The sequence below is a fragment of the Capricornis sumatraensis genome, chromosome 3, assembly GCF_032405125.1.
Source record: "Capricornis sumatraensis isolate serow.1 chromosome 3, serow.2, whole genome shotgun sequence".
Lineage (NCBI taxonomy): Eukaryota > Metazoa > Chordata > Mammalia > Artiodactyla > Bovidae > Capricornis > Capricornis sumatraensis.
This window is the reverse complement of record NC_091071.1, coordinates 97,472,988-97,487,572: the sequence shown is the minus strand read 5'-3', so window position 1 is coordinate 97,487,572 and position 14,585 is coordinate 97,472,988. Positions and strand designations below refer to the sequence as shown.

Here is a 14,585-nt window from a genome sequence, read left to right as displayed (position 1 = left end):
GAGAGTGGTGATTAAGCTATTAGTGATATTTATTTATTTATTTTTTGACTGCACTGTGTCTTCATTGCTGTGTATGGACTTTCTCTAGTTGAGGCAAGCGAGGGCCACTCTTCACTGCGGTGTGTGGGCTTCTCTTTGTGATGGCTCCTCGTTGCGGAGCATGGGCTACAGGTGTACAGGCTTCAATAGTTGAAGCTCGTGGGCTCTGTAGTTGTGGCTCATGGGTTCTAGAGCATGCCTCAGTAGTCGTGGTACACAGGCTTAGCTGCTCCAAGGCATGTGGAATCTTCCTGAACCAGGGATTGAACTTTTGTCTCCTGCATTGGCAAGAGGATTCTTAACCACGGAACCACCAAGGAAATCCTATTAGTGATATTTAAATATGCCTTTTCCCATGGAGATTACTGTGACATACTGTGGCTATCAAAGATCCACCTTTCAGTTCTCCTTTTTAAAAATGGGTAATTTCTAATAGCTATTGTCAAAAATGTTTAATTTCAAATAGAGTAGATTTTTAGCTGGATATAGGTAAGTTTTTATTTTTTAAAAAACAAAATCTACAAAAAAAACCCTTTAAGGAAGGACATTTCAAGATAGACTTGAATGCTTGGATACAATATTAAAATATATTTGTTGTGGTATCTTAAAAGTCACAGAGTAACTTTGGATTTGGGAGCTTAAGCTGTCTTCAATTCTGTTTAAATGGTTTAAGCCAAAAGCCATGACCAACATGAATTTTCAATAACCTGATTAGAGGGCCAGGAGAAACCAGCACAGATTATTGGTGTGATTGTGAGGTGTCTTGATTCAACCAGACTTCTTCCCAGTACTGGACTCCAGCATGTAAAGTTTTTGTTGAGCTCCTATGACAAATTGCATCATGCTGAGGTAAATCCTCTAAGACAATCAAGATGGTTTATGATGCTTGCTCAGTATTTCCATTGCTTTAATCCCTAATATATTTTGCCTTTTGGGCCTTTATTCACCTTCCCCATCACAATGGCATCTTGGATATGTTTGAGGTTTTTTTGCTTTCCAAATGTTTTTCAGATACATTTTCTCATTTGATACAAATGGCTATATTATTTCACAAATAAATAAATAGATACACAATAAATTAGTGGTAAATCCAGGCCTGGTGTTTTATGTAATCTCTTTCTCACTCTATCATATTTCCTCTCCACTCTAGCACCACATAGTAATTTGCTCCATCTTCTGTCCCATTCCTAATGCATTCTTTTTATTGCCAGTTCACTTTATATCTGTTTATATAAGAATCTGTTTCTTCTATAAATGAGTAATTAGGAAAGATCAGAGTCAGTTTGCAGGTAAAAGCATAGCCTCAAGTAAGATATTTAGGGATAAAATATAAAAGTTACTATCTTTGAAGTAATAGTCAATCCACTACCACTGGCAATTGCTATTTACTTGCCTTTACCCTTTCGGCTTCTGCCAACCAGGCTTAGCCTGACCATAGTGGTTTGGAGAGAAACTGACTGGCTCCTTGGGCTTCACGGGTGGCTCAGAATCTGCCTGAACTGCAGGAGATGCAGTTTTGATCCCTGGGTTGGGAAGATCCCCTATAGAAGGAAATGATAACCCACTCCAGTGTTCTTGCCTGGAAAATCCCAGGGACAAAGAAGCCTAGTGGGCTACAGTCCATGGGGTTGCAAAAGAGTCAGACATGGCTTAGAGACTAAGCAACAACAACAGCAACAAATTGACTCCTTATCCTGGGTTTATAACTTGTCAGCCATGGAAATTTTACTTAATCTATACATGCCTCAGTTTCCCTGTCTGTAAAATAAGCTGATGATAACAATAGCATAGACCTCATTATTGAAAAAAATTATACAAAAAATATGTAGTGCATAGCATAGTCTCTAGCATGATGTAAGCATCAAATAACTATTGGTTATTGTTTCTGTTGCAAAGATTCCCTAAAATACAGTCATCTGAATTTTTTTCTGTAACAGATTTTTATTTTGTCAGTAATAATTACCAGATCTTAGTGTTGAATGTGTTAGTTACTCATTCATATCTTTGTGACCCCATGGACTGTAGCCCACCAGGCTCCTCTCTCCATGTAATTCTCCAGGCAAGAATACTGGAGTTGCCATTACCTTCTGCAGAGGATCTTCCCGACCAAGGGATCAAACCCAGGTCTCCTGCATTGCAGGCATATTCTTTACCAACTGAGCCACCAGGGAAGCCCCACCAGCACTTAAGTTCATGTTAAAGAAACCTCAGTATGCACATATCTAGTTTTCTATTTTTCTACACACCAAAGGTAAACTTCACAAATCAATGTTTATTGAGTAACTTTTATAAACTCTTATAGACTCCATTGTTTTGGTTCTCTACTGGGGATTACTTTGTATCCCCAGGAGATATTTGGCAATATCTGGAGAAATTTTTCATCAGCACCATTGGGAAGTGGCAACCAGTTGGCTGAGGGCAGAGATGCTACTGAATACCATAGCATGCACAGGACAGCCCCCGTTACAAAAAATTATTCAGTCCCAAATGTCAACAGTGCTTCACTACAGAGAAATCCTGCTCGTTTGAAAAAGGGGGAACAAGACATCATCACTGCTAACAGATTTGTTAGAAAATGCCTATCAGATAATACAACTGTGTTCATAATGATACCAGTTAACACAGAGATGAGTGTCACTTCATCTTCACTACAGATTGCATTCATGAGAAGGCATATAAATATGGACCCAACTGCGTGTTTAGATAAGTAGCAGTGGTCTTGAAAAATATGCCTTAAAGTCCTCTGTTTTACAAAGAAATCTTAACCTTGGTTGTCTATGGAAAAACTTAATATAAAAATCAGGTATTATATACCAAAAGCCTTTCCAACTACTTATCATCTTATTTATTGAAGCTACTTGTTGGGGAGCTATATCTGGTCTTTCTAAAATGAAGACCACATAATAGGAATGTTAGTTTAAGTAACACAAGTTGATATTATTATATGGCATTTCGAGTGGATATAATCAAATGGTGTTGAGTGGTAGATTTTCTTTTCTATGTATATTGAAATATTTCATTTTCAAAATCAGTTGAATTAAGTGATGTTTATCTGAAGGTGACAAACATGACTGGCATCTATCTTTGGTTATGCAATTGTTTGCTCTTATTGTTTGCTTGCTCAAAATAAAATCATCCTGTTTTTTAACCTGCTATACTTAAACTTATGCAGCAAAATAGCATTTTGTGTTGACTTTTGTGCCCTTAAACCTATGCATCGAAATGAATTTTTGTGTGGACTTTTGTGATAAATTTTTGGTAGAGATAGTTGTGCATGTGAGCATGTGTGTATATGTGTGTGTTTGTGTGTATTTAGTTTTCCAGTTAAAGTTCAATGCCAAAGCTACCGTACTTATACGTTTTCTAAATGTGCTTTAAGCAATAAGTTGTACAACATTTTTAGAACATGTGTTAAGCTATTTCTCTAAGAATGAAGCTCTTAACAAAACATAAGCACTCTGCATGAGATCTTAGCAGCAAAGTGCTTAAAAGATAAAGTAAGAATTGGTACCATGGGAAGAACACCAGCTGTAGAGCGCACAGGTCCATTATGAGAAGTATGGTAGTGGGTAGGGAGAAAATGATTTAATCAGGAGTAAAACCAATTTTATTATAAGGGCACGCAGGGGGTGTGGCACCATAGTGAGAGGGACATTTCAAAATATCTGACAGATTTCAACAATGTGAAAACCCCGTTCTTTAAAGTGACAGTAAACCCCATCAGGTCTCCCTTTTTGATGCTATTGTTAACAGTTGACTGTTTAAAGCTGGCCTGCTAGGATGCTGTCGTCCTATTTCAATAGTGTGTAACCAAATAAAAGACTAATTGTTGAAATACAATCAATCAAAAATGATTGCAGGGCAGAAAGAAGGTCTCCTCTGCTGATTTTGTTGTGGGTCAAATTATTGTGTTATGATTGAGGTAGGGATGGAGACTGAAAGGGAAGAAGAAAATAGCCCAGCTGAAATAAACAGATTCACCTTCATTCCTTCTCTTCGCAAACAGCCAGTTGAGCAGGAACATCACTTACCAGCCCTGGGAATAACAATCCATTTAGAAAAAAAGATCTGATAAAGATTTCAGCTAATATTTTTAAAAGGACACGAACACTATTAGCAAAACAGCCCATGCAGAGATTCCCTACAGTGACAATTCTCAGCTTTTCTTACATTTTTGGTGCAAATTCTCCTCTGCATTCATAAAACTGACACAAGCAGGCATCTAAACGTGAGCCCAAGACATCGGTAAAGACACACAATTCCAGTTGACCTATTAAGTTCTTGCCGGGATCCTCAGCTTTCCTGTTAACCCCCAGGTTGTCCAAAATGATTAGCTTCAGTTTTCATTAAGGCCAAAATACAAAATCTTTTCTGTGTTGTAACGTTCAGAAAGACAAATACTGTGTTTCAGCAGCAATGCTTGTATGCCTGCTTCCTTTTAGTTGTATGTAAAGGTGTCACTTTTAGACATTATTGCATCCACTTTTTGAGTGAGAATGGTTCCAGTCTTTCATCCTGAAGACGAAAGGGAAGGAAATAATTGCCCAGACTCTTTTTATTTCTTCTGAGAACTTTATTGGGGCCTTTATTTTCTTTAATATTTAAATGTCTCAACTCACTCAAGCTTCCCAAGCAAACATTTCCATTGTTTCTAAGAGGAGTTGGTGAGCACTTGTGGTTTGGCTTTAATGTGTTATCATTTTTGACAGCTTTGCATAGCCTACGTAGGCCAACAGGGGTCTGTCTAATATTGTTGCTGGGCACATTTTCCTCGCTGAGATGAAAACTAAAAAAAAAAAAAAAAAAAAAAGATATTTTTGAAGCAGTAAGAAGGAATTAATATCTTTTCTCACTCGGTATTCTATTCCTTGCTGACTTTATATTCAGCAAAAAAAGGAAAAAAGTGTTACCCATTATTCCCTTGTACATAGCAAGGCTAACACATGTAAAGCAATAACTCATTTTCTATTGCCATGTTTAGCATATGTCTCCTGTTGGCTCAGCAAGGCCTTTAGGCCGGTCCCTTGAGCCAGCCATCATTGGCAACTCTTAGCCCCTCGGCCTCTAAACCAAATAGCTTTGAATCATGTTGAGCTGTGATGCTAATTTTCATACTGATGCATTATGGGAATAAATGTATCTGACATACTGTGTCAATGGCACTGTCTCTTTGTGTCTCTTGTTTTTTTGTTAGCTGCATTCCTACAGATGGTATTCCATTGAAAATGTTCCCTTCCTATGGAAAAAAGGAAAAAAAAAAAAACATGCACAGCACCAAACCTCTAGGTGCAGAAGGCTGTTAACGGTTGCTGATGATAGTAGGCAAACATTAACATAATAATTAGTGTCTTGTAATTGTTTCATTAAAACCAGTTGTTCCATTTCTCCTCGTGTTTTCCCAGAAGAGAAGCTGAATTTGGACGACAGCCAGTGGGAGGACATCCACGTTGTCACCGGAGCACTGAAGATGTTTTTCCGGGACTTGCCTGAGCCGCTCTTCCCTTACAGTTTCTTTGAGCAGTTTGTGGAGGCGATCAGTAAGTACCTCGTACACAGGAATGGCTGGTGCAAAAACCTGGTGGTGTGGAATTATTATTAAGCAAACAGTAAGAATGGTGAGAGTAGCAATCCTGGCGATGATAATACCCCCAGTGCTCCACAGCTTTCGTTCTAGTTTTGGGGTTTCTAACGGCTTATTCTTATTTCTACAATATTATCTGAGTATTTTTTAAAATTAAGAAAAAAAAAAAGAAGACATCCTGTTTAGTGTGGCTGATTTTCAACTAAGCCTCCTTAAATGGAAATAGCTTCTCATACAATCTGCTTTATTTTTTTCTTGTTGTTGTTTATTTTTAAAACTTTTTATTTTATACTGGAATATAGCTGGTTAACAACATCGTGATAGCTTCAGGTAGACAGCAAAGGAACCCAGCCATGCATATACAAGTATCCATTCTCCCTCAAACTCCTCTGCCATCCAGGCTGCCACATAGCGTTGAGCAGAGTTCCTTGTGCTCTACACTAGGTCCTTGTTCGCAATCTGCTTTAAAGGGGTCACCTTCCACATCCCCAGCCCCTACCTTTGTACTTTTGGAGTCACGGAGAGTTTAACTGATTACAAGGGGATTTTGAAAAAGAACGGAAGTGAATTAGACATTACATTTCATCAAAGAGGTATTAAATCATCAACTGAGACATTACCTTCTTAAGGGATCGCTCACCCTACACCCACCAACACTAGAAAAGAGTTGGCTACAGTTTGCTTATGGACATTGTGAGTATCAATTAAGTAATGGAAGGTTTCTTTTGTTAAACTGGTGGCTTTGGGGGAGGTTGAGTTGTATCACAATCCAGTAGTCATTGTACACTCCGTGAAACTTCCTTTTAGTTATCTTGTCATTCATCACGCACACACACACACACTTAAGGAAAAACAAATGAATTAATGAACAAATGAATTAATGAACAAATGAATGAAAATCTTTGCAAATGTGAGGAAACTTCTGCTATTGATTCTTGAAGAAACAGCGACTAGTACATTTCTAAATTTAATATTAATATCTTAGGGTATACTTACTATGATTGTGACAGCTTGGAAAAAGTTTCCTGGCAAGCAGGCTGATTCAAGGAGGAAAAAGAAAGAAGAAAGAAAGGTAAAATTAAAAAGCTTGCAAGCCTGGCAGGAGCTTAATTAAAGTCCAAATGAGAAAAATCTCCAAGAAAAAAAAAAATGCTCTACTTAGGAGGTCTGATCTTGGATGGCTGTGTGTACAGCATTCCCATTAGGAGGAGTGGGATACGGGGAGCCTGCTGGAAACAGCCCCTCAATATGCTCTTTTATTCTGTTTTTCATTTCACAAAAGTCTTCACGCTTGTTTAAAGCTCTGGCAAAATGATATCAAGAGGAATAAAGCAGAGTTTATTCTCCCAAGGTCTTTCTCTTGCTGCCTGCTCACAATTTCAGATGATGCTGCTGTTGTTGAATAGAGGGACAGCGCTTTAAATACGGGTTTTGAAGTGAGGCTGAAACTCTTATCCCCTGTCAGACTTTTTATTTCATGAGTCCTCTGTTTCTCAAGAAGAACAGTATTTTATCGTTCCCAGGCTCTCTTAACTTGTTTTTAAAAGGAAGAATAAAGACAAAAATACACAAGCCTGAATTTTCATAACAATTTATTCTGATATGGAAGGTCAGTCATAATGCTAGGACAGCCTTCCAGTAAGACTTTGGCGGCTTCTGCATTTGGGTGGCGCTAGTAATAAAGAACACACCTGCCAGTGGGGGAGATATAAGAGAGGCAGGTTCAACCCCTGTGTCAGGAAGATAGCCCTGGAGGAGGGCATGGCTATCCACTCCAGCATTCTTGCCTGGGGAATCCCGTGGACCTCGGAGCATGGCAGGCTGAGTCGCCCAGAGTCAGATGTGACTGAAGCAACTTAGCATGCACCTATGTACTCTGATTATATATATCTAAAGAAGTCATACAAATTTCACATCGTGGTCTCCATACGTTTAAGTGAGAATTGTCTCATTTGAAAGCATACTCGTGCTTGTGCTGATCGGAGGGCTATGGTGTAATATACCCATCATTTGAAAGTGAAAGTCTCTCAGTCATGTCCGACTCTTTGCGGCCCCCTGGACTATACAGTTCATGGAAAAATCTAAGCCAGAATACTGGAATGGATAGCCTTTCCCTTCTCCAGGGGATCCTCCCAACCCAGGGATCGAACTCAGGTCTCCTGCATTGCAGGCGGATTCTCTACCAGCTGAGCCACAACCCATCATTTAAGCTTCCTTATTTAACCTGATTCTGAAGATGTTAGGCAAGCCATTCCCTTAGTCTAAGGATGCAGAAAGCAAGCCCTCAAACCCATGTGAGGTTGTGTCCTTTGAATTTCCATAAAAAGTAAGACCATCTCTGGACTATCCTAGACTCAGCTCCAAACTGGACAGAATTTCAGAAACACTGGCATGGTCAGAACTTAACAAAGCAGAATTGAGATAGGCAGCATGCTACTGTGCTATATGACTATTGCAATGATTTTTTCCAACTCCTATCAAATAGGCTATGTTGAGAATGAATGAGAAAGTATTTTAGAACGTCCCTTTAAAGATGTAAGATACTGAACAAATGCTAACATTGTTTCTTCAGATCAGCTTTGTTTAAGAAAGTGATCTAGAAGAAAAGAGAGGAGAGTTTTTCATTTTTCAAGGCAAGGAGAATCATCTTAACAATCTTGCCTTACCTAACTCATGCAATACTTAGTATTTTTTTCATATATAAAATGGAGGGACTAACCAAGAGGTTAGTGTGGTTGAGAAATATGTTGGAAAGGGACATATGTTTGCTAATCCATGCATTTTTGACAGAACCTTGACATTAGTTCTTGAGTTCTTAACTCAGCTCGAAGTTGTAGTTCGTATTTAAATATCCTTAAGCAAAAGGAAAGTGGCCACATAGTTGCTTGGAAATGGCAAAACCACACCAGAGGAGGCACTGTTACCCAATGTGCACTAACTGAGTAAAAAAAAAAAATCGAAACTGTAAATACATTCTTATCCATTGCAGAGAGGTGCTGGGCGTTATCATAGTGCTCACTGCTTCTTGTGAAATCTATATTGTGAGCTCAACAGACCCACTCATGAGTTCTTAACTTTTCATGAAAAGGAACCAGCCAGGTAAAGTAATTCCCCAAGGGAGATGTCCATATATGCTGACTGTGGGCTTCTTTCCCAATCTTCTTTTGTCACTTCGTTGCTTTGTACCTGTGGAAGGTTGACCCTAGCCAGCTGTATTACAGAGATGCTACTGCAGTCAAAGGAAGTGGCCAGTGGTAGTTGGCAGAGGGAGGGGGAAGGAAAAGATAACCCAGTTTTTTAGTTTATCCTCCACTCCCTCTCCCTTGCTCACCCACCTTCCTCAGGTAGCTTCCCCTACTCGAGGATCCATCTCCTCCATGTCTTCAGTCGATTCTGGCTCCAGCTTCCATCTGGTGATGGGGACACTCCTCTTGCCCCTCCAGCTAGATAGTGGCTCTCTGCAGTCTCTAGTCACCTGGTTACTACACTCTTCCTTACTTGGCTTTCAGCTTCTTTGCCACATGGGTAATCAGTTCCCTCTATTGGTGTCAATGCTTGAAGTGATGTCTGGTCACTGATCAGCCACTAGCAACACGTCATGCCAGTCAATGTCATGGTTCAGGTAGTTGTAAAAGTATTTCTCTTTGCTGCCTCACTACCTCCAAGCCCAGTTTGTGAAGGCTTAACGTTTCTCTTTGGTCACAAATTGAGAGATCTTCTGTTACGCTTTCATGACAGAGTTAAAAGGAATAGACCAAAAAGAATTTTGCATCCAGCTGTAATGCTCTGCTTCTGAAGAAGAAATGTTATTTCATGTAAAAGCAATTAATGACCATTTGTGCTATTTGAAATACTATTAATTTTTATTATATGTTTGAAAGTCATCATTACATATTCCAAGAAGAGGGAACAGAAGGCATTTACTTTTTTAAGTAGTTTCTTCTTGGACCAAAAACAAACATTAATATGATAAGAACCTGCAATTGCCATAGGGATCCCCTGTCCGATAACACCCTTTGGGGTAACAAAAACACCTGCAATTATTTTATATTTCAGAATCCAAGTACTGCAGCTATTGAGCTGAAATTCTATACTTGAGGTCAATACAACTGGGTCACCTGCACGTTATTTTGTAGGGATTTAACCCACTGACTGCTAGGGAATTAATTCCCTGGACATGACTTGTGCTGAAAGCATTATTAATATCCTAAATGTGAACTCAGTACAAAAACACAGCTTTAGAGTTTTATGGTAGGTGATGCAATCTTGTAGCTAAAAGCCTGCCGGGGTTGTGGACATTTCCAGTACATCTAAATCCTAGGAAATGTACTAAGTTTACCTCTATTCCCATCTCTTTTGTTCTGGTACTTCTACAGATCCAAAGAAAAGAGGCAACAAACAGTGTCTTTTCTATCTTTTCAAAATTCCTGGGAAAGGAAAACTTGTTGGCATTTTTTATAATTATATAGTTCATTTCCGATAATAGCACAGGATACAGAAGAAATGAAAAAATCATGCGGAAAATAATTTCTAGCTCATCAAGTTTCTATGAGAATTATACAGCATAACAGTTTCCTTACTCTGTATTAGGTGCTCAATAAATGATTTGAAAGAAATTCATTTTTCAGAGGAATAAAGCAAGTCGCAAAATATTTCCCAAGTTCATGTGGCTCAGAAGATTAGGTTTAGCATTCAGCTGCAGACTCTAAAACATAAATACCTTCCATCATCCTACATTGCCTTTCTGTGACTGTTTATCTAAAAGAAATCTTGCTGGAAGAATAAAATAACTAGCTGCTGCCAAATATATGTCTGTTACATCATCCTATAAGACATAAATATCCTATATCATTCTACAGAAGATCATATCATTTTGGTGTTTTTTTAAATCAAGGCTAGAATTAAATCATCAGAAATTTTAGTACTGGAGTTTTAGGTTAGAAATAAAGCTAGTACTTTCCAAGAGTGTGCAATGTTTCAATACTTACTAATAGATTCTAAAAGCACCAATGCTTTAAATGTTGCCCTCTTTGAGTACATTTTAACCCTCCACTGTATTATTTTTATAACCAATTGTTCACACAACCCCTTTTGAAATTCATTTAGATATATGCAATATTATTTTCTTAAATCATGTGAGTAGTATTTCAAGTTTAAGTGTTACTAATATTCCTTTTTTTACAGCTTCTCACTTGTATCAAACTATAACATTTACCAAACCAAATTCCACAGAGGAATTTATAATGGAAAGTGATAGATTGAGTCCTATCACTTCACATCCCTAGGCCTGTTCATAAGAGGAAACCTCCTTCAGCTATTTCAGTTTTTATCTCTTCTAGTAGTTACTTACATAACTCTGGATAACATCTCTACTTCTTGACTTGTCATCTATAGATAATTCCTAATAAGAAATATCAGTTTATTGCATTCCACTTCCTCCAATATTTGATAATCATGCTATTATATTTTGGTACTTAATATGAATAAGCCTCTGTTTCTTGTTTCATCAACGTTCTATAATAACTCATAACTTGCCTTTGTAAGATAAGTATATTTTCCTTTCTGTACGTTCCTATATCGTACTCCCTTTTTTTCACAATCACTGGTCATTAACCCCTTGAAGTTTTAATGGTTTGACCAAATTGGAAACTAATAAACAGGATTTATATTTGTATTACTATGAGTTTGTAAGTCTTGTTCATTGCCTGTCCAAGAGATCTCACAAGACTTTTTCTTTAGAATTCACTATTACAATCCTTACACTTCTCAAAGAATATTCTTCACCACATCCAAAAGAATCTATTTTATTACTCTCCAAAAATTGCTTAAACTATTGGCCATATTTGGTTCCCATTATAGTTGGATCATGCTTTTCTTGTGTATTTATTTTTTTCCTGGAGTTTGTAATTGCTTATCTTTCTCTATGTTTTTTTTTCTTTTATAATGAACTTACTCTTTTTTTTGACTCTATTGTACAGTGTCCCAGTTTTCCAGAATGCTTTCTATCTAGAGCCTTCTGCCATTTACAATGGTGCTTCTAGGACCCTGAAATCCCTGTTTCAGAGTGTCCAAACTGGGATTTCTTTCTGTTTTCTGAATTACAGCCTCTGTTTCCTATAGGATATTGTGTATTAGTTTCCTATTGATGCCATAACAAATTATCTTGAACTCAGTGGCCTAAAATAATAGTGATTTATTACCGTATAGTTCAGTAGGACAGAAGTGTGACACTTGGTCTCATAGAGTGAAAATCAGAGTCAGAAGGACCATATTCTGGAGGTTCTTTGGGAGAATCTACTTCTCACATCTTTCAGCTTCTAAAGTTGCCTGCGTGCCCTAGCCAGTGGTTCCCTTCCTCCACCTTCACAGGAAACAATCATATGATATCATATCCCTCCAACCTCTTCCATTGTAATATCTCCTTCAGACTTGCTTCTGATTACAGTTTTCTCTTTTGAGGATCCTTGTTATTACATTGGGCCCACTTGAATCATCCAGGACACTTCCGCATCTCAAGGTCCTTAACTTAATCCCATCTTCAAAATCTCTTCTGTCATGTAAAGGAAGAATGTCACAGGCCCTGGGAATTAAAGTATGGACATTTATATGGAGCCATTTTTTGCCCACTACAGGTTATTTTAATTTTTACAGATGGTACTTTCTTTATCTCTATATCATAGAAGCTCTTAATCCATCAGTTTTCATCTAACTGCCTCAAATCTAAACAATCATCAGCTCTGAGATAATAGTAAAACTATAGGCTGATTAGTAGATGAGAGGGAAATAAAGAGAGATGACCTCATGGACTTCCTTACAAAATGTTCTATCTACTATTTATGAGGGATAGGATTAGAGATTTCTCTTAAGCCTAGGCCAAAGTTCAGTTATTCAAGGACTATCTTATAATTTCATTTTGGTCACCTCTTTCACCGCAGCTCTTTGCTGCTCATATTAGAGCATGATTTGAGGTTTGTTGAGGTGCTATAGTCTCAATTTCCAAAGTTGCCTTTTGTGTGTAAAAATAATTACTTTTCCTCCCATCCCTGACTGTGGCCCTGTGCATTTTCCATCATAGGGATGCAAACATTGCTAACTCCACAATGAAAAAACCTGTGCTTCCAATACAATCCCCTTGTCATTGCTTTCAGGTCTTCCCAACCCAGGAGTCAAACCCAGGTCTCTTGCATTGCAGTCAGATTCTTTATCATCTGAGCCACTAGGGAAGCCAAATATATATGCATAATGTTTATTACATATCATGCTTATTAGGTATCATGTTTGTTTTATATATAGCATGTTTATATAATATATGTGTATATACATATGGAACTGAAAGTGAAAGCTGCTCAGTCATGTCCAACTCTTTGTGACCCCGTGGACTATATAGCCCATGAAATTCTCCAGGCCAGAATACTGGAGTGGGTAGCCTTTCCCTTCTCCAGGGAATCTTCCCAGCCTAGGAATCAAACCCAGGTTTCCCACATTGAACCCAGGTCTCCCAGTTGGTACAGACTCTGTACCAACTGAGCCACAAGGGAAGCCCAAGAATACTGGAGTGGCCTGTCCCTTCTCCAGCGGATCTTTCCAAGCCAGGAATCGAACTGGTGTCTCCTGCATTGCTGCTGCTGCTGCTAAGTCACTTCAGTCATGTCAGGCGGATTCTTTACCAACTGAGCTATGAGCAAAGCCCATATGTGTATGTGTATTTATGTATATAGGCCTTGGAGATTAGGCAAGCCAGCAATAAACTGAGACAGTAAAGATGTTCCATACAAGTCTTCAGTTTATTCATGTCAGTGTATGGCAAAAACCACTACAATATTGTAAAGTAATTAACCTCCAATTAAAATAAATAAATATATAAAATTTTCAAGTCTTCAGTTTAAAGGTTGCAATAACACACACATTTGAAGATAATATTTATGACCTATTTTGGTATACACTGATTAATTAAGCAGTAAAACAAATTCTGAGAAATGGTATCCATAAGGTTGAATGAGCATCTTTGAAATCTAGGCCCCAAAGATATAACATGCCCTATGTATCCTTAAATACAACTCATCCTGCTATATATCTGTCAGTCACACCACCCTCCTATAAAAAGGTGTTGCCTTATGGCAGAAAGTATCCATTGCATGTCTTAATGATTTTTTTTTTTCCCCTCTATGGCCATCATGCCACTTTACCTTTAAAGTGAAGTCACTCAGTCGTGTCTGACTCTTTGCGACCCCATGGACACCAGGCTCCTGCGTCCATGGGATTTTCGAGGCAAGAGTACTTGAGTGGGTTGCCATTTCCTTCTCCAGGGAACTTCCCAACCCAGGGATCGAACCCAGGTCTCCCACATTGTAGACAGATGCTTTACCATCTGAGCCACCAGGGAAGTCTTTAAATAAGTATACTTTAAATAAGTAATTTGGGGGGAAAAAAAAACTAGTCAAGTATATTTGCAAATATTTTCTTTACTCTTGACTTTATCTTGCCCTTTGGTCAAACTATTTTTGATGCATCATCAACTCCATGATGATACTCTTTGGGAGAAAAGAAACAGAGCTTGCAAGGCACTTGACTACAAACAGTTGCTAAACATGAAAGCATGATAGTGACAAATTACCTTAAGACCAGAGAAAGGAAAAAGCAGGGTTTAAAGGGTAACCACAAAGACAACAGAGATGTAAAAATAATATAGTATAAAAATATTCTCTACAGAACCATTTTAAGGAAATTTGAATTTAAAATAAAGGTAGATTTTACAAAGACTCCCCTTTTACTATAGTTTCCACTGCAAGCTAACATTCTCACAGACTTGGCAGGGTTTTTGTTGTGGTTGCTTTTTAATCTGTGTGTATGTGTGTGTGTGTCTCTGTGTGTGTGTTAGCAAACTAGAAATTTTATGGTGGATGCCTCGCTTGTCTCTTAACTCATTCTAATTATATTCATAATTAAATTGCAAAAAAAAATAGTT

At 38.1% G+C, this 14,585-nt stretch overlaps 1 protein-coding gene across 1 annotated transcript in view; it reads left to right on the top strand.

Annotated features, from left to right (window-relative positions):
• The window catches only part of ARHGAP15 (Rho GTPase activating protein 15), a 707,176-nt gene that overhangs the window by 560,398 nt on the left and 132,193 nt on the right, over positions 1-14,585 (top strand). Inside the window, exon 12 of the mRNA XM_068968725.1 lies at positions 5,442-5,576. Within this exon, the coding sequence (XP_068824826.1) occupies positions 5,442-5,576 (135 nt within the window). The remainder of the gene's footprint in view (positions 1-5,441; positions 5,577-14,585) is intronic.